Source organism: Schistocerca piceifrons, chromosome 3, assembly GCF_021461385.2.
Source record: "Schistocerca piceifrons isolate TAMUIC-IGC-003096 chromosome 3, iqSchPice1.1, whole genome shotgun sequence".
NCBI lineage: Eukaryota > Metazoa > Arthropoda > Insecta > Orthoptera > Acrididae > Schistocerca > Schistocerca piceifrons.
The window spans coordinates 522,408,362-522,432,326 of record NC_060140.1 but is presented as its reverse complement, the minus strand read 5'-3'; the positions used below and the strand labels follow the sequence as shown (position 1 = coordinate 522,432,326).

The 23,965-nt window shown below is 41.9% G+C and overlaps 1 protein-coding gene across 2 annotated transcripts in view; it reads right to left on the bottom strand.

Moving 5' to 3' along the window:
- LOC124788340 (ABC transporter G family member 23) overlaps nt 1-23,965 on the bottom strand; it is a 465,453-nt gene that overhangs the window by 88,875 nt on the left and 352,613 nt on the right. For both annotated transcript variants that reach the window (XM_047255600.1, XM_047255598.1), the window contains 3 exons: nt 19,862-20,021; nt 12,388-12,542; nt 7,809-7,916 (listed from right to left, as the gene is read on the bottom strand). In XM_047255600.1, coding sequence (XP_047111556.1) covers nt 7,809-7,916; nt 12,388-12,542; nt 19,862-20,021 — 423 coding nt within the window. The remainder of the gene's footprint in view (nt 1-7,808; nt 7,917-12,387; nt 12,543-19,861; nt 20,022-23,965) is intronic.

The following is a 23,965-nucleotide window of genomic DNA, read 5'->3' as shown; positions in this document are numbered from 1 at the left end:
TGAAAAGTAGCGCATCTCCTGCAAATGTATTTCACTTTAACAGCGCCAGCATAAAAAACACAGAACACAGATGTTAATAGTTAAATAGCGCTATCCCACTTTTTAATGGCACACCAATTTCGTTTCATTCATTTACACGGCATTTGGGAATCATAACATAAAAACGTTCAAAGTAGAGAAATCTCTGGCACCAGCTACAGGTTAGAACCCGAGTGCGGTACCTTATCACAGTGAACGAAGAACATTACTAGTGTCTACTGAGAGACTTATTACTTTCAGCACTGTGTAAACATAGCGTCTCAAAAGTTCGTTAACATTTGAAAATGCACCATTTCACGGTATAATGTAAGTAGAGAGGTAAAAAAAAATCGCCACATTGCCTGAAAGGACACGAGATTATATTGAAAACGAAAACGAGTGTAAAAACTGGCCAACAGATGGCGCTCGACAACGTACCCTCCAATCGGTACAAAATCCAGCGTCGTCATGAACTGTTAGCCACCGGTTTTGTGACGTGGAGAGAATTTGTCGTATGGACATTTCAAAAAATTGGTTGTCTAACGTGTTGTGGACCAACATTTCACACTCCGAGGGTCCGTCAGCATCCTCAACCGCAGAATTTGGGCTACCGAAACTCCTCGAACTGTCGTGGAATCCCCACTGCATGACAGGAAAGTCACGGTGTGGTGTGGAACGGACGCTTCTTCTTCGAAGAAATGCTGATTTTCAAACTGTCAGCGTGACAGGTGAGAGGTACGCCGATATGTTACAGAATCGCGTCGTCCCTAGCCTGGCGGATAAATACCTGCCTGAAGGTACGACTTTTATGCTGGATGGCGCTCCACTCCATATTGATACGCGTGTGAATGATATCTTGCGCACTTCGTTTGATGAAGATCGCGTGCTGAGCCGCTACTGCTATCATGCTTAAGGTCCCCTTCAGCCGCTCCGACATGTACTCAGATCTATCTGTACAGACTGTTTGCGCAGACAAGTCGCTGCCTGTAAATTTGTCTGCGCTGTTGGTCGGGTCCGCCCTACGCAAAGTCTGGCAGGATTTGAATTCACGCAGACGACACACAGACAAGACTGAGCGTTAAATGCTATCTCAGACTAATCGCTCAGTTCATTGTGCGTCCTTGTTGGGTCGGTATTGTGATAAACAGAATTCAGTATGAGTGATGTTACTAGAGATTCTCAAGCTCGCGGATTTATTCCAGAGTGTTTGTAACAGAATTTATAGAACTTTACTGATCATTGCGATCTGTATAGGAAATGGAAATACGCTACGGTCGCAGGTTCGAATCCTGCCTCGGGCATGGATGTGTGTGATGTCCTTAGGTTAGTTAGGTTTAAGTAGTTCTAAGTTCTAGGGGACTGATGACCTCAGAAGTTAAGTCCCATAGTGCTCAGAGCCATCTGAACCATTTGAAAATGGAAATAAGTATACTCATTTTAGTCAATGTGACGTATTTGCATACATATAAACAGTTATACAGATAAAAGGTATTGTCAGTACTTAAATCATTCTGTAGTGTTTTTGGCTGCGAAATATTCAACGAATTTTTCTCGAACTGACTTAGGTTCTAATGAACAGTGTGCCGTATCTGTAATCCCATTAGCCGACTTGTATCCTGGGATATAAATTCTTCCAGATCTTCTGGTGTATGCAGAAGTAAAGGAAAATCTTAAATCTTGCAGATAAAATCCCAAATGCGTTTTCCACAACTCCGCGAGTCTTTGATAAATAGTAGTTGAAAACGTGCCTGTCTTCTGTTACATTGTTCTGGATGAAAGCTTTTATAAAATTCGTTTGCAACGAAACCGCCTTATCTCCGATGAAAACAAACGGTAGATCGTCACTAGTTTCAGGTTTGGGAATTGTCAGAATATCATTCTTTAGCCTTCTGTAGAGCTCCGTACATTCCAAAACACTTCCGTCAGAAATACGACCACTGACTCCAAAATCAACCATTATCACTTCGTAGTTAGCGTTAACTACAGCCAACAAAACTAAGCTGTCATATCCTTTGTAGATATAAAAGAATGATCCGCTATTTGCTGGAGGAAAAATCGAGACATCCTTTCCATCTATGGCCACCAGAGCATGTGGGAAATTTCATTTTACTTCGAACTCATTAGCGATGTGTCTCCAGTCATCCTAAGAGTTTGTAAACTAAAAATCAAAATAGAGACATAGTTTTTAGTTGACACCCAGAAATCCTAATAGAATACAGTATGTTTCCTACTACCACACTTATTCCTTGAAACCGCATATAATTTTTTAAAAAAAATAATGTTGACAAATTTTGTATTTCGCATTGTTTCAGTTGATATAAAAATAGACTCTCTATCGCAGCATATGGAAGATGTTCATCACCTAAACTACTAAACAGTTAACGAGCCTGACGAACTGAGAGTTTCTGTCAGCAGATAGTGTTTAGGATAATGGACAATCGTCATTGTTGGCCATAAATACACATACACCAAAATGTATGTGTAAAAACAAAAAGTAAAAAAACCCTCTGTCGATAGTGTGCAACAAATTAAATACACTGGAGATGTTGCAGATGCTATGGCGACAGTGTATGCTGATAAGGTTGGACAACCGGAACCAATGCAAAGTCTTCGCCGAAATGCGTATCAGCGAAGTTTTCAATGAGGCACAATTGCAAAATCTTTACAGAAACAGTAAAAATCCCGGACATGGGAGTTCTGTACCGCATTTCGAAACATTCGATCCAAATGAGACTATGTAATATATGTCTCACATTTTAATACGCCTACATTCCATGTTATGAATTTGTAAACAAATTTGTTTAATAAATGTGTGACTGTACAAGAATAAGAAACTTAATCAAATTAAAAATATTAAAATAAAAAAATAAGGAGTTGTGATTTAACTTCCGTTCTCGCCTTCAAATATTGTTGCCTTAATACTGCATATAAAGCACCACATGTTTCTGGAATGATGTGACTTAATGATGATGATAACATCATAGCAGAAAATTTAAGATTAGCATAGCTGCTGCCAACAGCTAGAAGCCTCAGTGAGACTAAAAGTCTCTCGTAAGCACGTACTGATTTTCTCATTACGCTATCATGTGTCTGTACGTATGGTGCGACATGTTTCAAATGCAATAAAAATGTTTCTTCGTCCATTCTTAAAGAGTTGAACCAATCAGCTTTTTCAAATTTTAGCTCCTTTAAAAGATTAACGTTTGAGAGTGACACACGGCTTAGAAGCCAGTCCTTCGTCCGCCTTATAAGTTGTGGCCTCTTTCTTTTCTCAGCAAGACAGCATAATTGCGTTATAAACAAATTTACTCAGTTTGGCCATAACCTCTATATTGTTGCCCGATGAATTCAAGACTGAGAAAAACTGTACCAACGGTCGGAACACGTAAATGCTGTGTAAAGTAGGTAGACCTGTTGCGCAGAAAGTCGTTGCGAATCTACTCTGCACAGACAAATCGAAATGTTTTAGCGCCCCTGGTCTCCCATATCTCCAGACCTCCACCCATGTGAGTAGTGGTTGTAGGGTTACCAGAAGTCTAACGCGATGGTCCGACCTCATTAGGAATGCTAAAAGACAACATCCGATGGTAGTTTCTCACTGTACCTACTAATATGCTAGACAGTGCTCTTGACAACACTGTCCCTCGACTGGAAGTATTGATGAATGACAGCTGTCATGTTGAGCATTTGTTATAAAGAATATTGCGTTTGCAAATTATTGCTTTTGTATCATATGAAGCACCATCTGTTGGTCATTATATGCACTATTTTTGGTTTCAATAAAACCACATGTTATTTGAAGCATCTCTACCGACATTGTGCCATGAAGTAACGAATTTTCAAATGTTAACCGGATTTCTGCGTCACCCTGTACTTCGCACTCGGGCATTACGCGGCTGCCGTGGGGCGTAGCGATGACAAACAACCGGTGAGCGCGGAAGTTTCAAAACTGTACTTTCAGAAGGTCGTAATTGCGTACTATCAGAATTACAGCCAAAATTTTCTCGCGGGACCGGGTTTCTTGGGCTGATAATTTACTGTTTTCATGAGATCAAGATTGTGACGCTTCCTTGTTAGAGTACTGAGACATCCTGGAAACACTGTACATCTTCGTTTAACTGATTGGTCGATGAACTGATTCTCTGGTCGGGCACTTCACCTCCCTAGTACGACGATGCGGTATGCAAACCAGTCATCCGGCTGACGACCGCTTTTATCCAATAGTCTCTACTGGAACTAAACTGGACATTCACCTAGCGCAATGGTAGTCAAACTGTGGCGAATCACGCATTCGTGCGGCGCGCGGTTCTCAGTCGTGTTTTATAGTAACATGCATCTCTCAGCTAACATCCGAATTCGAAAACGCCAGTTAACGTTAAGATCTCCCTAAGAGTGTAATTTTCCAGCTCAGTACCTAACAAAAGTAGTTACAGAGACAGTGCGCGACTCTTACCGATCAGCTGCTATGGTATATATTCCAGGCGGAAGTAATAGGGATTTGTGAAGAATGCACATCTTGAGATGCGGTACATATTTGTAGCAATGAATACGAAATTAAATTGACGTTGTAATATAACACAGTGAGTAGAAGATAAATGACATTCAAAATATTTAGTAAACATTTGTGATTGTGTGTCATATGGTTAATCCATTTAAATATAAGTACAATTATTGTTATTAATTAATAGTGGGTAAAGCTATAGGGAGAGACGGGTAATGTACAATATGCACAGAGCCAAGAGGGAATCATAAGAGTGGACGACCAAGAACGAAGTGCGAGGATTAAAAAGGGTATACGACAAGGGCATAGTCTTTTGCTCCTACTGTTCAATTTGTACATCGAAGAAACAATGATGGAAATAAAAGAAAGCTTCGGGAGCGGAATTAAAATTCAAGGTGAAGATTCGCTGATGACATTGCTATCCTCAGTGAAAGTGAAGAAGAATTACGTGATCTGCTAAATGGAATGAACAGTCCAGTGAGTAAAGAATATGGACTGAGAGTAAATCGAAGACAGACGAAAATAATGAGAAGTAGCAGAAATGAGAACATCGAGAAACTTAACATCAGGACTGATGGTCATGAAGTAGGAGAAGTTAAGGAGTTCTACTACCTAGGCAGCAAAATAGCCAATGATGGAAGGAGCAAGGATGACATAAAAAGCAGACTAGCACTGACAGAATGGGTATTCCTGCCCAAGAGAAGTCTGCTAGTATCAAACAAAGGCCTTAATTCGTGGAAGAAATTTCTGAGAATGTACGTTTGGAGCACAGTATTGTGTGGTAATGAAACATGGATTCTGGGAAAACCGGAACAGAAGAGAATCGAAGCATTTGAGATGTGGTGCTGCAGACTAATGTTGAAAATTAGGTGGGCTGATAAGGTAAGGAATGGGGAGGTTCTGTGCAGAATCGGAGAAGAAAGGAATATTTGGAAAACATTGACAAGGTGAAGGGACAGGATGATGGATCATCTGCTACGGCGTCGGGGAGTGACTTCCATACTACTAGAGCAAATAATTGAGGACGTAGGTTGCGAGTGCTACTATGAAGTGTAGAGTTGTCACAGGAAAGGACTTCGTGGCAGCCCACATAAAACCAGTCAGAAGACTGATGACTCAAAAAAAGAAAATCGTCATCCGCTTACACAGCCATCACAACACTTGTCGGGCAATTATAGCGTCACAACTTTGGGGCCACTGAGGATGGCAGCAATTTGAAACAGATGACAGTCCACTCGAAGTATCCCAAATGGTGCCGACTTTAAAGGATCAGCACTTGGGCGCCGGTGGCCAACTTACAAGGGGAGGCCACGACGTTCGGAACGTAGTACTCCATGAGGACAACAAAATGTGTAAGCAGTAGCGCGTACTTCTCAAGCGTTATTGAGAAAATCGCAAGATAATTTCGGTCGTCAAATATATACCTGTGCGTGGCCATTTTTACCATGAAGCGGAAGCAGCCGAGTGGAGGGTAGCTCAGCGTCTTCGTTCAGAGGGCTGCGTGCTCTCTATAATAATAATTACAAAAAAACTGAGTGAAGGAATCAACGATCAACTTGAACGTATGTCTTGTGACGTCCGCCAAGACTAAAACACAACGAACTATATCGGGGGGGAAAAAGTGGTTAGCGTTCAAGCCCCGTAATCACTGGATCGAGTCCCGTTCGTCTATTTATTTTATTTTCAACACAGTCATTATCTTTACTATTTATATTACAATTGATACAATGGGGAAAATACGTGTAATTGGATGAACTTTTATTAAATTTACAATGTTATTTGGCAGTCTACTAATTTTTATCATCACAAATAATGTAATATTCATAACTATCGACTAGTAAACGACCAGACGCATAAAGTGATACTGAAAATGTATGCTTGTCCGTGATTTGAGAAATCCCCTATACCTGCAAGGAGCCCGAAACGACTTGTTACCTCCAAGTTTTGACCGGCACAGACGGCTTTCGAAAGATGTACAATTAATCGTCGCTTTCGACATTACGAGTACAAGTTGCAGGATGGTATTTTTCGTAAAAACGTTGAAAACATAAAGTTAAACGGCACCAGCTGCATTGAATAAATACTATGTTTCCGCCTACGCAAGGTCTTTTGACGTTTTCGTGGAAAACCAAACCTCGATAACATTTTCACAAACCTCTCTTTCAGATGATAATTTGGAAGCAAACCATGCATAACGCAGTATTTCCTTAAAAATCGACGCTGATAATTGGTTATGCAGTATCGAGTGTATTTTAATAGCGTCTTCCGAGAAGCAATTTGTCGTTCTCTTTCGATTAAATACGAACAGTTTTGAAGACACGGACAAGCATACATTTTCAGTATCACTTTATGGGTTCGATCGTTTACTAGTCGATTGTTATGAATATTATATTATTTGTGATAATAAAAATTAGTAGACTGCCAAATAACATTGTAAATTTAATAAAAGTTCGTCCGATTACACACGTATTTTTCCCATTATATCAATTGTAATATAAATAGTAAAGAAAATGACTGTGTTGAAAATAAAAAAAAAACTGACGAACGGAACTCGATCCAGCGATTTGAACGCCAACCACTTAAAAAAAAAAAAATGTTCTATGTTGTTCGTTGCATTTGCTCAGGCGGACGTCCGATGACGCCCGTTCAGTTTGTTCGTTGATCCGTTCGCCCAGTTTTTTTTTGTTTTTTTTTTTTTTATTACAATGGGTAGCTAACGCTCTGACCGAACACACAGAGCTACCGTGCCAGCAACCATTCGGTTACAGCCGCTTCATGGTAAAAATGGCCACGCACAGATATATATTTGACGACCGAAATTATCTTGCGATTTTCTCAGTAACGCATGAGAAGTACGCGCTGCTGCTTACACATTTTGTTGTCGTCATGGATTACTACGAGTGTACGAAGTTTACAGTAAATCCGCGTTCCAAACGTTGTGGCCTCCCCTTGTTAGTCGCACACTTCCTATAGCTAGTCTATTAGGAGCTCTTAACATACTAATTTGTGTAGGTTACCAATTAATAATAAGATTAGTCTACATTTGTGCCCAAGGTGCCGCCCCACAATGTCAATATTGGCTCTTGAGCAAAAAGAGTTTGACGACCACAGATCTAGCAAGTATGTGTTTAGACGAAAAATGCGAATTCGCACTACATTCCACGGCAGTGATCGTTGGGTGAGCCTGTTCTGAGATCTGAGGAAGGGAGACGGTGTATAGCGAACCGCTCAGTGGTTCAAAACAAAGTGTTGGCCGATGAGAACTGAGCCTGAAGTCTGGTAGTCTCACCTCTGCCTGAGGACGGGGTCCACGCCGACGGTGGGCTCGTCCAGGATGAGCAGCTCAGGGTCGTGAACCAGCGCCGCCGCAAGGGACACGCGCCGCTGCTGGCCGCCGCTGCAACACACCAACGACAAATGTTGTAGTCATAGGCCTAGCTGCACCTCCGCTTCACCGTGCTCGTGGCTTAACGATGACCCCACAGCGGCGGCGTCAATTGGATACTTAATCTCATCTTAGCCCGTCAATTACTAAAAAGTGGACAAAAGTTAAGATGGTGGTTTTAACGCTTCAGGTATTCTACATAGTCCCTCCCCACCTGAGTACAGTGTACAGAACATTCACACTGTCACAGAAGTCCTTCTTTGGGACGTTGTTCAACTAGCGCATCAATCAGCTTTGATGTTGGCCATGTCGCCTAAGCGCTGCCCCTTCACGTGAATTTCTGCACTTTGCAGATTCGTGGTACGTTCCTATTGATAATACCAAGTCTCGTCGCAGTGATGATTATTTTTGGAAAAGAAGTGTCCATGTTTTGCACTTCAATGAAGTTGCAGCAGGCGAACACGCGTCGTTTTTACTTGTGGTTCAAATGGCTCTGAGCACTATGGGACTCAACTTCTGAGGTCATTAGTCCCCTAGAACTTAGAACTAGTTAAACCTAACTAACCTAAGGACATCACAAACATCCATGCCCGAGGCAGGATTCGAACCTGCGACCGTAGCGGTCTTGCGGTTCCAGACTGCAGCGCCTTTAACCGCACGGCCACTTCGGCCGGCTTTTACTTGTGAACCAAGGACTACGGGACAGATTTTGCGCACACTTTTCTTCGAAATATTCTGGAGAATGTGTTGAACACTTGGTTTAGAGACGCTGTTGCACTGTGATTTGTGATAAAAGAACATTGACACACTGTGGCCGACATCCACTACATAATATTATCTGCTCAAAGCTGACTGGTCGAATGGCGTGTCCATCGTTTACTGTTGTTAGTTCAAGCAGCCACAGCAGTTACTGCGCTGACGTCACTTCTACGCCAGCAATAAAATTAGTCTTGTAACATTTTGGACCAGCGTTCTATACTCTAGATTCGCTTACTGGACGGATTCAGTTGCAGAGCCCTGTGCTACTTTCAGGACACTGGATCGGATGAGAGGTTTTGTAACTATGAATTTTATCTGCTCTGACTGCATATGTTCACTTCAACGCATCCAGCATATTACCCAGAAGAGAAACCAATCATACAATAAACATTTCACAAATTACTTTCTCCTGACCTCTATTCGTACTGATGACGATATATCTCGCCTTGTACATAACTGAAAGATCTGTTTTTTTATCTATATTATTTGACATTATTTTAAATATATAAACTGATATATACTGAGAACTAGTCAATGATTTTTCTAACTCTTTCATGCCTTGTACCATATATTTTAGCGTTTGTACTGGGTTTATAAGACTTGCATCAGCAACGAAAATAACTACGTGTTCTTTGTCAATATTAGAATGAAAGGTCATTTACTTATAACAAGGACGGGAACGGTTCCAATTTCGAAGGCTGTGGAGCAGCAGAAGTAACTTGTCCCCACTCAGAAGATTCACCACAAAAACTGCATGAGCTATCAACATGATCTTTTGCTTCCTACCAGTTAAATATGAAGTTTATCCAAAGGCCATAAACTTTAAGATTTTCGAAAGGAATGTTATGATTTTTACATTCGAATGAATTACTCAGGTCAGAAAAATTCCTAGTAACTGATTTTTTTGTCGTAATATATTAAATAGTACTTGGCACGTTCAGTGGAGATACCCTACTAAAACTTAAATTGTGATTAACCCAGAACCTCAAAATTTGTAGAAATGATCAACTGCTACTTACAACACTGCCTATTACAAAACGTTTGAGAAAGTAAATAATAGTGAAAAGGGTCGACACTTATTAATATCTGTCATTTATTAATATTTGTCCTAATGCCTTCCTTAAAGGGCGATTTGGCAATGACACAATATGAACAATATCTTGTGACAGCGATGCATTACATATATGGCTGAATACAACATATATATACCTTACTTAAAACGTTATCAACCGTAAGATGATTTTTACTTTTAAGAGAGTTAATCATTTTCTTGGTTGCATGGAAGAGGTAGGAGTGTCTCAGATCGATTGAATGCTTGTGGTATTGACTGTTTTACACACTGAAACGCTTTTTCTATTGAGCTTTTTCTTACTTACGGAAACAAGATACTTTCGTAGAAATGTTTATATTGCTGTGATTGCTTGAATTTGAGAACACACGCGTATCGATATTCTCAAACATTATTAATAGTCTTTTTCTTCTAAAGGCAATACCTCACTGTCGCAGTCATAATATTCTCTTAGATATTTTGGGGACGATGTTTGGAGTCCTATAACACTTCTGCTATCGACTAGCACTTTTTGTCTCCTGTTTTACCTTAATTCTAACTTCTTCATATCAATTCTCTATTCCACGTAACGATCGTATCTAAGCATACGACCACAAATTTAAGTTTACTTTATCATCTCCTAAAGTAGAGATCCTTTCTTATCGATTCTTTAGTACCGTTTTCCAATTCAGTCACTTACAAAACAAACGTATCACCATGCACAATCATCGAAGATACGTTGGTAGTGCATATATTCCAGAAAAACTCTGAAATTCTTGGAGAAATTGTATTAACATGGTGCACATGTAACACATTATCTGGGGAAAAATGCATTAATGTAAGACCCCCATAGCAGCGGGGGTGAAGATTGGAACTTTGTAATTCTTGAAGGAATTTCAGCTAAAATTGGTATACACATGACTGACTAAATGGAAAAATTTTGATAGAAGTAAGCAACTCTATCACCTGTAGGGGCAGAGTCGGAGGGGCGCAAAGGGGTGACATGTAGAAAGCTGTAGAAAAGGGTGCTATTAGTGTCGGATCTATAGTCATTGGAATCTCTAGGCCGATGGATGGCACTCTATGTGTAGTCAAATAGAACGAATAAAACTATATAGAACTTCTGGAAACTTTTAGCAAAGAGTAGATATCTGTAGAATTTTATGGTGTAGTAGAAGGAACAATACCTGCAATAAATCGCTATCCTATGGCTATATGATCCGCGAATACAGTAATTGCCGTACATCGATAGGAAGTATACAAACACTAGCGCTTGGGGGAGAGGAGTCGTAGGAAAAGGTTGGGGGTATAAATAAGTCAATGGGCAATGCGTAATTAGGTGTTCTTGCAAACAAAGTAAACTGCTACACTGTTCAGTCTGTAATTCAATTGATGATAAGCTCACAGGACAAAAAAATTAGCTCTAGAGAAGTCATTACAAGCATCATTTAATACCGTGTAATTCCGCCCCTGGACTTGATAACCCCTGGATTTGGTTAGGGACTGAGTCCACACGGTTGTGAAGGTATGCCGCAACCAGGTTAAGTCAATCACTGAGGATTTTATCGTGTAATTCCACCAAATTGCGGGTATGATGATGGCGGCATTTTACCTGCTGTTCCAACGTGTCCCATAGATATGATTTAAGTCAGGTGATTTTCCAGCCAATGTAGATGTAAAGAGGTGGGGGAGTGTTCAGAAAACCAGTCACATATTCTTCCAGTCCGATGAACTTAGCTGTTGTACTGAAAAACAGGGATATCAACAGCATAATCATCATTCAGATGTTGACTGAAGGACAACACCCGACCATTCAGAATGTTGGTTCATGTTGGTGGTCACCTCAGTGATCAGGCCCAATTCACGATAAGAGAACCACACTGAAACATCAAATAACCACTTCCGGCTTACACGTAACCTTGCACACATTCGGGATGAAATGGTTCATTTGGCCTTCGGTGCATTCGACGAAAAGCACCATTTGAGTAAATACAAAAACGTGATTCGTCAGACCACATTACGTTCCGCAGTCAGCTACTGCCCACGGACGATGATTTCTAGCCCACTGAAAACATGCAGCTTTATGTGCCTGTGTGAACAATGGCCTGTTGCTAGGTGACCGACTCCAGATGTTATTAACATGTAATTACCGTCGCAATGTTCTCTCGCTAATAGGGGAGGATGTACCTTTATTCACTGCCTGCAGCAAAGATTTTGATTCCCAAGCCATGAAACGCGTCCCGGGTCCCTATCAGTCAGGATCTTTTCCCGACCACAATTCTGAACCAGTGTTTCATTGCCACTTGTGCGAACAGTCCGCCGCGAAACACCAAAAAATCCATCAAATTCACACATCGTATGGCCATGGGTACGGCCAAAGACGATTCCCCTTTTTGCCAATTCGTTACGTCCTTACCTTACCCATATTTACGTACAATGTCCGCTTGAATCATATAGGAAATGTCTCAATGGTCGCTAGTGTCTTATGCTCACGTAGAGGCAGTACGTGCGCTGTAGAGCATGAGACTCAATCGCTGCGCCATCTGTAAATGTTTTACGATTCATCTGTGCGCTAGGCACTGGGTGACTAACTTTTTGTCCGGTGAGCTCACTTTCTTATGACTGTTCCTGTGATTTGACAGTGGCAATGAAAGGCTGAATTTGAGTACGACTTACCTCAGTTCCTTGACGAACCTGCTGGTGTTGGGCAACTTCAGTAGTTCGATTAAGAAATCGAACTTGGCATTGACCTCCTTGGCTGACATGCCTGCGAGCCATCCGAAGTATGTCAGCGTCTCCTTTATGCCGAACTCACCGTACAGGGCTATCTCCTGCGAAAGAAAGGGGAGAAGCGTATTGGTCGGAATGCACAGATGCTTAGAAGCTACACAATGCGACCTGCTTTTCGTATGTACCCAACAAAGTAAATAAATTATGCAAGAATTTCTTGCTTGTTATAGTTTGTATGTTCATTGTTCGTAGCACAAAGAGAAAACGTTTTTCTGTGTGTGTGTGTGTGTGTGTGTGTGTGTGTGTGTGTGTGTGTGTGTGTGTGTGTGTGTATGTGTGTGTGTGTACAGCGTTTATGGTTTTTATGTCTTCTCGTCATCTTACTCATAGATAGGCAGCAACACAACACACACTAATGGGATAAGAAGCTACCATGTGATAAAAATTCCGAGGCATTGCAAATGTGATTGAAGGTATTTTTTTGAGTTTCCAACCTATGTGACTATTCCATTTTTGTGTGCAGTGCTGCGAATGCTGATCTAGTAATTTCTTCAGGTGTTGCAGACTGTGGTTTTAAGTGTGCTCGCTGCCTGGACTTCAACTAGTCTGATTGACATCACATCTGTGATGTGAATACGTTGACGCTCTAATGACGACATTTTTCTCTCTATACCCGTATAATGTCTTTTTCTTCAACCTGTATTTTATTTTTAGAAACATTCAACTTTTATGCTGGATAGTGCTTGCAGTCGCCGAGAAATGACCAAAAGAGTTTTTCTCCCTCATAGCTCTACTATAATTAAGTGTATCTGGTAGTATACTAAAGGTTGTCGAGTTGCAGGATATCTTACAAATCACTAAAAGGTGACGCTATTTGGACTACGTGTATGGGAGATTTGAGACGGTGAACTGAAAGTTATGTACAATGCTTAGCTCCTGCACTGTGTTTCAAACATAGTTTAATGAAATTAACTTAGCCTTTATTAAAATCTGAACAAACATTTATTCTATAAATTAAATAGTATTAATGTGGAGGAACGATATAAATCTTACCATTTCTGTTAGTTGTTAATAATTAGGGATGGACTAATCTGTTTAGTAACATCGATATTTTAATTATAATTTTTGCAATTACTGGTATTATACAGAAATCTATACTAATAATAAAACCGTAAAACCGGTGTGTCTGTTTTTCTTTGAATACGGTAATCTCCAAAACTACCAGACGGATTTCTATTCAGTTTTCACTGGTGACTCCAGCGTAGCTTGGAGCAACGTATAGGCTTTATTTCATCAAAACCGGATCATGGACAAAAATACATCCATCCGCATTATAAAAATGTATGTTCCACATCTCCTCCGAAACCACTGGACAGATTTCATCCAAACTTCATATACAAATCGCGTACTGTCTGGAAGAAACGTTGTGGAGGTAAAAACCACCTATCACAGGGGTTGTGGGTGAAAAAGAATTGTAGGCCACGACCCACGAATACCGACATTTTGTTCAGCCAGTATTTGAGAACGAGAACACTTAGTAACTTGCAATAAACTTTAGAGATAATTGCAAATCTTTACGAAATTTTTTCTAGCTTACAATTCACAATATATACGTTACTACATTTTCGCCGTCAATGCAGTAAAATTGTCACATCAGGCATGACGTGATGACTTATAAACTTATTACTTCTTTGCTACTAACTCTATTCCCTACACATTTAGCAGACAGTCTGTATATGCCGCTGAAGTACCTGTAAAATTATATCGTTGTACGACACAGAGAGAGGGGATGAGGAGCAGGACAGAGAAAGGGAAGGAGAGGAGTGGAGAGGTAGAAGGGAGGAGATAGAGAGAGAGAGGGGGGAGGAGGAAATGGGCAAAGAGAGGAGGGAGAAGCAGACGGGCAGAGAGGAGCGGTGGGAGGTGGACAGAGAGAGGGGGAAGGGGGAGATGGACAATCAGGATTGAAATAAATACATACCCGGGCAATGCCTCGTACTCAGTTAATTCGTAATAACAGGTAGAGCAATGCAATGATGCGGTTAGTGATACCACAGGCAAGTGTGATAAACCCGTTGCTATTTACAATGAATACAAATGATCTAGCAGAAAGCGTCGGACGTATACGTAAGTACCCATGAGAAATATTTGTTATTAAAAATAAATTAAATATTGTTTTAAAGCAAATGAACAATTACATTGTTGTTGTTGTGGTCTTCAGTCCTGAGACTGGTTTGATGCAGCTCTTCATGCTACTCTATCCTGTGCAAGCTTCTTCATCTCCCAGTACCTACTGCAACCTACATCCTCCTGAATCTGCTTAGTGTATTCATCTCTTGGTCTCCCCCTATGATTTTTACCCTCCACGCTGCCCTCCAATACTAAATTGGTGATCCCCTGATGCCTCAGAACATGTCCTACCAACCGATCCCTTCTTCTGGTCAAGTTGTGCCACAAACTTCTCTTCTCCCCAATCCTATTCAATACTTCCTCATTAGTTATGTGATCTACCCATCTAATCTTCAGCATTCTTCTGTAGAACCACATTTCAAAAGCTTCTATTCTCTTCTTGTCCAAACTATTTATTGTCAATGTTTCACTTCCATACATGGCTACACTCCATACAAATACTTTCAGAAAGGACTTCCTGACACATCTATACTCGATGTTAACAAATTTCTCTTCTTCAGAAACGCTTTCCTTGCCATTGCCAGTCTACATATTATATCCTCTCTACTTCGACCATCATCAGTTATTTTGCTCCCCAAATAGCAAAACTCCTTTAATACTTTAAGTGTCTCATTTCCTAATCTAATTCCCTCAGCATCACCCGACTTAATTCGACTACATTCCATTATCCTCGTTTTGCTTTTCTTCATGTTCATCTTATATCATCCGTTCAAGACACTGTCCATTCCGTTCAATGCTCTTCCAAGTCCTTTGCTGTCTCTGACAGAATTACAATGCCATCGGCGAACCTCAAAGTTTTTATTTCTTCTCCCTGGATTTTAATACCTACTCCAAATTTTTCTTTTGTTTCCTTTACTGCTTGCTCAATATAGAGATTGAATAACATCGGGGAGAGGCTACAACCCTGTCTTACTCCCTTCCCAACCACTGCTTCCCTTTCATGTCCCTCAACTCTTATAACTGCCATCTGGTTTCTGTACAAGTTGTAAATAGTCTTTCGCTCCCTGTATTTTACCCCTGCCACCTTTAGAATTTGAAAGAGAGTATTCCAGTCAACATTGTCAAAAGCTTTCTCTAAGTCTACAAATGCTAGAAACGTAGGTTTGCCTTTCCTTAATCTTTCTTCTAAGATAAGTCGTAAGGTCAGTACTGCCTCACGTGTTCCAGTATTTCTACGGAATTCAAACTGATCTTCCCCGAGGTCAGCTTCTACTAGTTTTTCCATTCGTCTGTAAAGAATTCGTGTTAGTACTTTGCAGCTGTGGCTTATTAAACTGATTGTTCGGTAATTTTCACATCTGTCAACACCTGCTTTCTTTGGGATTGGAATTATTATATTCTTCTTGAAGTCTGAGGGTATTTCGCCTGTTTCATACATCTTGCTCACCAGATGGTAGAGTTTTGTCAGGACTGGCTCTCCCAAGGCCGTCAGTAGTTCCAATGGAATGTTGTCTACTCCGGGGGCCTTGTTTCGACTCAGGTCCTTCAGTGCTCTGTCAAACTCTTCACGCAGTATCGTATCTCCCATTTCATCTTCATCTACATCCTCTTGCATTTCCATAATATTGTCCTCAAGTGCATCGCCCTTGTATAGACCCTCTATATACTCCTTCCACCTTTCTGCTTTCCCTTCTTTGCCTAGAACTGTGTTTCCATCTGAGCTCTTGATGTTCATACATGTGGTTCTCTTATCTCCAAAGGTCTCTTTAATTTTCCTGTAGGCAGTATCTATCTTACCCCTAGTGAGATAAGCCTCTACATCCTTACATTTGTCCTCTAGCCATCCCTGCTTAGCCATTTTGCACTTCCTGTCGATATCACTTTTGAGACGTTTGTATTCCTTTTTGCCTGCTTCATTTACTGCATTTTTATATTTTCTCCTTTCATCAATTAAATTCAATATTTCTTCTGTTACCCAAGGATTTCTACTAACCCTCTTCTTTTTACCTACTTGATCGTCTGCTGCCTTCACTACTTCATCCCTCAGAGCTACCCATTCTTCTTCTACTGTATTTCTTTCCCCCATTTCTTTCAATTGTTCCCTTATGCTCTCCCTGAAACTCTGTACAACCTCTGGTTCTTTCAGTTTATCCAGGTCCCATCTCCTTAAATTCCCACCTTTTTGCAGTTTCTTCAGTTTTAATCTACAGGTCATAACCAATAGATTGTGGTCAGAGTCCACATCTGCCCCTGAAAATGTCTTACAATTTAAAACCTGGTTCCTAAATCTCTGTCTTACCATTATATAATCTATCTGATACCTTTTAGTATCTCCAGGGTTCTTCCATGTATACAACCTTCTATCATGATTCTTAAACCAAGTGTTAGCTATGATTAAGTTGTGCTCTGTGCAAAATTCTATCAGGCGGCTTCCTCTTTCATTTCTTAGCCCCAATCCATATTCACCTACTACGTTTCCTTCTCTCCCTTTTCCTACACTCGAATTCCAGTCACCCATGACTATTAAATTTTCGTCTCCCTTCACTATCTGAATAATTTCTTTTATTTCATCATACATTTCTTCAATTTCTTCGTCATCTGCAGAGCTAGTTGGCATATAAACTTGTACTACTGTAGTAGGCGTGGGCTTCGTGTCTATCTTGGCCACAATAATGCGTTCACTATGCTGTTTGTAGTAGTTTACCCGCACTCCTATTTTCCTATTCATTATTAAACCTACTCCTGCATTACCCCTATTTGACTTTGTGTTTATAACCCTGTAGTCACCTGACCAGAAGTCTTGTTCCTCCTGCCACCGAACTTCACTAATTCCCACTATATCTAACTTTAACCTATCCATTTCCCTTTTTAAATTTTCTAACCTACCTGCCCGATTAAGGGATCTGACATTCCACGCTCCGATCCGTAGAACGCCAGTTTTCTTTCTCCTGATAACGATATCCTCTTGAGTAGTCCCCGCCCGGAGATCCGAATGAGGGACTATTTTACCTCCGGAATATTTTACCCAAGAGGACGCCATCATCATTTAATCATACAGTAAAGCTGCATGCCCTCGGGAAAAATTACGGCCGTAGTTTCCCCTTGCTTTCAGCCGTTCGCAGTACCAGCACAGCAAGGCCGTTTTGGTTATTGTTACAAGGCCAGATCAGTCAATCATCCAGACTGTTGCCCTTGCAACTACTGAAAAGGCTGCTGCCCCACTTCAGGAACCACACGTTTGTCTGGCCTCTCAACAGATACCCCTCCGTTGTGGTTGTACCTACGGTACGGCTATCTGTATCGCTGAGGCACGCAAGCCTCCCCACCAACGGCAAGGTCTATGGTTCATTACATTATAAGTCTTTAAAGTAGAATTCTTAATATTACATCAAGTTATTCATTTGAATTGATTTCCTTTGTTGAGGGTATTGTCGTTCTCTCGTAGCAACTACAAGAAAAGCGTGTTTTTCACGAGACGCGTTTCCCTTTATTGAGGTAAAGCATCAGTGGCCTGTAATTAAGTTATTTACATTTCGATTTGTTTTAAGATCGAAAAACAGCTCGTTAACAATATGTTGGTTTTTATTTAAGGTGATTTCCGCTTGATTTCTCGCCTACATCGGGAAATGCCGTCTGCAAGCACATCGTTGATGGTTTTCTTCGTTACACGCTGATAGTTGTGGTCTAATGTTCAGTTGCTCTGTAGCACTAGGCATTTTTTTATGTTTTTCACGGCACGCTTTTTCGCACACAACTGTTTTCTGTTTGTTTCTATACTTCTAAATATGTACTACGGGTTCTGTTTTGTAGTGTTGCGAGCATAACCTGACCACTAGTTTGCCTTTGACATATATCCTTTTTTTGTTTATTGTATGTGTATAATTGTGTTTAATTATGTTGCTGTGTATTTATATGCTGTGTATGAGTAGGCAACTAATGGTGATAGAGTTTTTTTTTGGGTTGGGGAGGGTGAGCCATGAGGAGTGGACATAAGTGTATAGTATGTGATGGAGTGTGAACTGGAAGACAAGGTGAGTAGCAAGAAGTGAAATGAAATGAAATTAGGGGGGGGGGGGGGCGGTGGGGTGCATAGTGCTGGGACCTGGAAGTGGAAGAGGTTTCAACGTGAACTGTGATATTATAGCTAAACCACATACATACACATTTTAAAACTACTGAACTTGAACTTTTCCATCTAAGAAAGTTAATCCGCAAATATGTGTTTAAAACACAGGGTGTCCCAAGAAAACACCGACAAACTTAAGGGGCAAGTACGTCACACCAAAACAAGAAAAAATGTTTAATAAACAAGGGGTCTTAACCTTAAGAGATATAAGCACTTGTTCATCTTCGTTATTATGAAACACATCTCTTCTACTGCAAGCTCTTTGCTTTTCATTTTTTGGGAGGAGACAGTATGGACAAAGGCAAGAAAAAAAGCCTAGAAAACATGGGCTGTAAACTGCTTTCCTTAAGAGCTATGAGCACTTGTTCAGTAGAAGAGATGTGTTTCACTGTAGCGAAGATGAACAAGTACTCGTAGCTCTTGAAATATGCATATTAGACCCCATGTTTACTAGCCATTTTTGTTTTTGTTTTGGTCAATACTTCCTCCTCCCGCCGGCTGCGGTGGTCTAGCGGTTCTAGGCGCTCAATCCGGAGCCGCGCGACTGCTACGGTCGCAGGTTCGAATCCTGCCTCGAGCATGGTTGTGTGTGATGTTCTTAGGTTAGTTAGGTTTAAGTAGTTCTAAGTTCTAGGGGACTGATGACCATAGATGTTAAGTCCCATAGTGCTCAGAGCCTTCCTCCTCCCAAAATATGGAAAGCAAAGATCTTGTGGTAGAAGAGATATTTTTCATAGTATCGAAGGTCAACAAGTGCTCACACCTCTCAACTTATGCATTTTACAGCCCATATTGACCAGACATTTTTAACTTAACGTGTCCATAATGTTCATCGGTGCTCTTTGGGACACACTGTATACATGATTACAGGCGGAACCTAGTGGCAAGCTATAAATGTCACTAAAATACGAATAAATTTAGTGCAACTTGTAGTCCTAGCATCAAGGAGTATTTAGCACTTTAATTTCATTCCTCATAAATTACCCCCCACTGAGCAACTACATTTGTTGAGGAGTTCATTTGTCTCTGTTGTCGACGTCAACCTCGTAAAGACTCTTGGTAATCCTCATACTTGTTCGTAACTAATTCAGCATTAGTTTCCAGGCCGCGCTCGTAATTTTCAAACGGCAAGTGCTGGATGTGCCGATGAGGCGCGCTGCTGACCTGTGGCATGTAGCCGATGCGCGGGCCTGGAACGCCGGAGCCTCGGGAGCCGGGCCGGCCGCCCAGCACCCAGATCTCTCCACCGTCGAGGCGCCGCCTGCCCACGATGCAGCTCAGCAGCGTCGTCTTGCCGCACCCGCTCGCCCCGAGCAGGCCGTAGCTGCAAAGTAACGACGCGTGTCAAACGACAGAAAAACGACGGCGCCAGCGCTGAAAACGACTAAAGAGGGGCCTTCAGTACACTACTCATCATCATCATCATCATTTAAGACTGATTATGCCTTTCAGCGTTCAGTCTGGAGCATAGTCCCCTTTATAAAATTCCTCCATGATCCCCTATTCCGTGCTAACGTTGGTGCCTCTTCTGATGTTAAGCCTATTACTTCAAAATCATTCTTAACCGAATCCAGGTACCTTCTCCTTGGTCTGCCCCGACTCCTCCTACCCTCTACTGCTGAACCCATGAGTCTCTTGGGTAGCCTTCCTTCTCCCATGCGTGTAACATGACACCACCATCTAAGCCTGTTCGCCCTGACTGCTACATCTATAGAGTTCACTCCCAGTTTTTCTTTGATTTCCTCATTGTGGACACCCTCCTGCCATTGTTCCCATCTACTAGTACCTGCAATCATCCTAGCTACTCTCATATCCGTTACCTCAACCTTATTGATAACGTACCCTGAATCCACCCAGCTTTCGCTCCCATACAACGAAGTTGGTCGAAAGATTGAACGGTGCACAGATAACTTAGTCTTGGTACTGACTTCCTTCTTGCAGAAGAGAGTAGATCGTAGCTGAGCACTCACTGCATTAGCTTTGCTACACCTCGCTTCCAGTTCTTTCACTATGTTGCCATCCTGTGAGAATATGCATCCTAAGCACTTGAAAGTGTCCACCTGTTGTAACTTTGTTCCTCCTATTTGCCACTCAATCCGTTTATATTTCTTTCGCGCTGACATTACTTTCGTTTTGGAGATGCTAATCTTCATACCATAGTCCTTACATTTCTGATCTAGCTCTGAAATATTACTTTACAAACTTTCAATCGAATCTGCCATCACAACTAAGTCATCCGCATATGCAAGACTGCTTATTTTGTGTTCACACATCTTAATCTCACCCAGCCAGTCTATTGTTTTCAACTTATGATCCATAAATAATATGAACAACAGTGGAGACAGGTTGCAGCCTTGTCTTACCCCTGAAACTACTCTGAACCATGAACTCAATTTACCGTCAACTCTAACTGCTGCCTGACTATCCATGTAAAGACCTTTAATTGCTTGCAAAAGTTTGCCTCCTATTCCATAATCTGGTAGAACAGACAATAACTTCCTCCTAGGAACCCGGTCATATGCCTTTTCTAGATCTGTAAAGCATAGATACAATTCCCTGTTCCACTCATAACACTTCTCCATTATTTGCCGTAAGCTAAAGATCTGGTCCTGACAACCTCTAAGAGGCCTAAACCCACACTGATTTTCATCCAATTGGTCCTCAACTAATACTCGCACTTTCCTTTCAACAATACCTGAGAAGATTTTACCCACAACACTGATTAAAGAGATACTTCTGTAGTTGTTACAATCTTTTCTGTTTCCATGTTTAAAGATTGGTGTGATTACTGCTTTTGTCCAGTCTGATGGAACCTGTCCCGACTCCCAGGCCATTTCAATTATCCTGTGTAGCCATTTAAGACCTGACATTCCATTGTATCAGTACACTACTGGCCATTAAAATTGCTACACCAACAAGAAATGCAGATGATAAACGGGTATTCATTGGACAAACATATTATACTAGAACTGACACGTGATTATATTTTCACGCAATTTGGGTGCATAGATCCTGAGAAATCAGTACCCAGAACAACCACCTCTGGTCGTAATAACGGCCTTGATACACCTGGGCATTGAGTCAAACAGAGCTTGGATGGCGTGTACAGGTACAGCTGCCCATGCAGCTTCAACAAAATACCACAGTTCATCAAGAGAAGTGACTGGCGTTTTGTGACGAGCCAGTTGCTCGGCCACCATTGACCAGACGTTTTCAATTGGTGAGAGATCTGGAGAATGTGCTGGCCAGGGCAGCAGTCGAACATTTTCTGTATCCAGAAAGGCCCGTACAGGACCTGCAACATGCGGTCGTGCATTATCCTGCTGAAATGTAGGGTTTCGCAGGGATCGAACGAAAGGGAGAGCCACGGGTCGTAACACATCTGAAATGTAACGTCCATTGTTCAAGGTGCCGTCAATGCGAACAGGAGGTGTCCGAGACGTGTAACCATACCATCACGCCGGGTGATACGCCACTATGGCGATGACGAATACACGCTTCCAATGTGCGTTCACAGCGATGTCGCCAAACACGGATGCGACCATCATGGTGCTGTAAATAGAACCTGGATTCATCCGAAAAAATGACGTTTTGCCATCCGTGCACCCAGGTTCGTCGTTGAGTACACCATGGCAGGCGCTCCTGTCTGTGATGCAGCGTCAAGGGTAACAGCAGCCATGGTCTACGAGCTGATAGTCCATGCTGCTGCAAACGTCGTCGAGCTGTTCGTGCAGATGGTTGTTGTCTTGCAAACGTCCCCATCTGTTGACTCAGGGATCGATACGTGGCTGCACGATCCGTTACAGCCATGCGGATAAGATGCCTGTGATCTCGACTACTAGTGATACGAGGCCGTTGGGATCCAGCACGGCGTTCCGTATTATCCTCCTGAACCCAACGATTCCATATTCTGCTAACAGTCATTGGATCTCGACCAACGCGAGCAGCAATGTCGCGATACGATAAGCCGCAATTGCGATAGGCTACAATCCGACCTTTATCAAAGTCGGAAACGTGATGGTACGCATCTCTCCTCCTTTCACGAGGCATCACAATAACGTTTCACCAGGCAACGCCGGTCAACTGCTGTTTGTGTATGAGAAAGTGGTTGGAAACTTTCCTCATGTCAGCACGTTGCAGGTGTCGCCACTGGCGCCAACCTTGTGTGAATGCTTTGAAAAGCTAATCATTTTCATATCGCAGCATCTTCTTCCTGTCGGTTAAATTTCGCGTCCGTAGCATGTCATCTTCGTGGTGTAGCAATTTTAAAGGCCAGTAGTGTACTTGGTGTGTGAAGTATGGGTGACCAACGGGAAACCGATGGTTTTAGAGTGGCTAACACAGCGCTGTCAGTGGTGGGATGGACACAACAGAATGTGTCATTCACTCCGCGACTGTCCACCATTTCAGCAGGCACGGAACAGCATCGCGTCTCTGCCTAAGTACCTTTATCCTAAAGGCTGACAAGTGTTTACTTTAAGGACAGCTCCGAGCCAGATGCCCTTTAGCGGGCATTCCACTAACCCCAAACCACCACCATTTGCGACTTTAGTGCTATCAAGCGAGAGCTCATTGGAGGGCAGGGTGGAGGTTTGTTACTTTTTCTGACGAAAGCTGGCACCAGTGCCAGTGATGGCCGTGTGTTGGATAGAAAGAGGCCAAAGTGTCTCCATGCTAGACACCCTGGACCTACACCTGAAGTTGTGGTCTAGGGTGCGATTTCGCATGACAGCAGGACCAATCTCGTGGTTATCCCACCTCCACTGACTGCAAATTTGCACGTCAGTCTGGTGATTGCACCTGTTGTGCTGCCATCCATGAACAACATTCCAGGGGGTGTTGTTCGTAGTTTGTAGAGGTTCTTGTTTCAGGTATATTTTGTCCTTCGTGGATAGGCGCCCTCCTTTCTTGAAGACCATGTGTACAGTCTTTTCTGCGTTTATCTGCAGTCCGTTGTATTCAGCCCACGTTCCAAGAGCATTTATTCCTTTATGTGGTTCATTTGTATCGTGTGATCCCACCACCATGTCGTCTGCGTATATATAGATCTTGAGGGACGAAGCCGAAGTTCTTATCGCTAGGCCCACGTCGTATATGACTACGTTGAACTCAAGGGGACTGAGGGGGTCTCCTTGTAACACTCCATTTGTCTGTGTAATTTCTTGCGCGGTTACATCTACGACTATGCACAGTACATAAGCGCGGCTAAAATTTTCGAACTAGATCTTCTCGAAAACGGTTGAGAGTTGCGTCGTCCTGTCTACATAT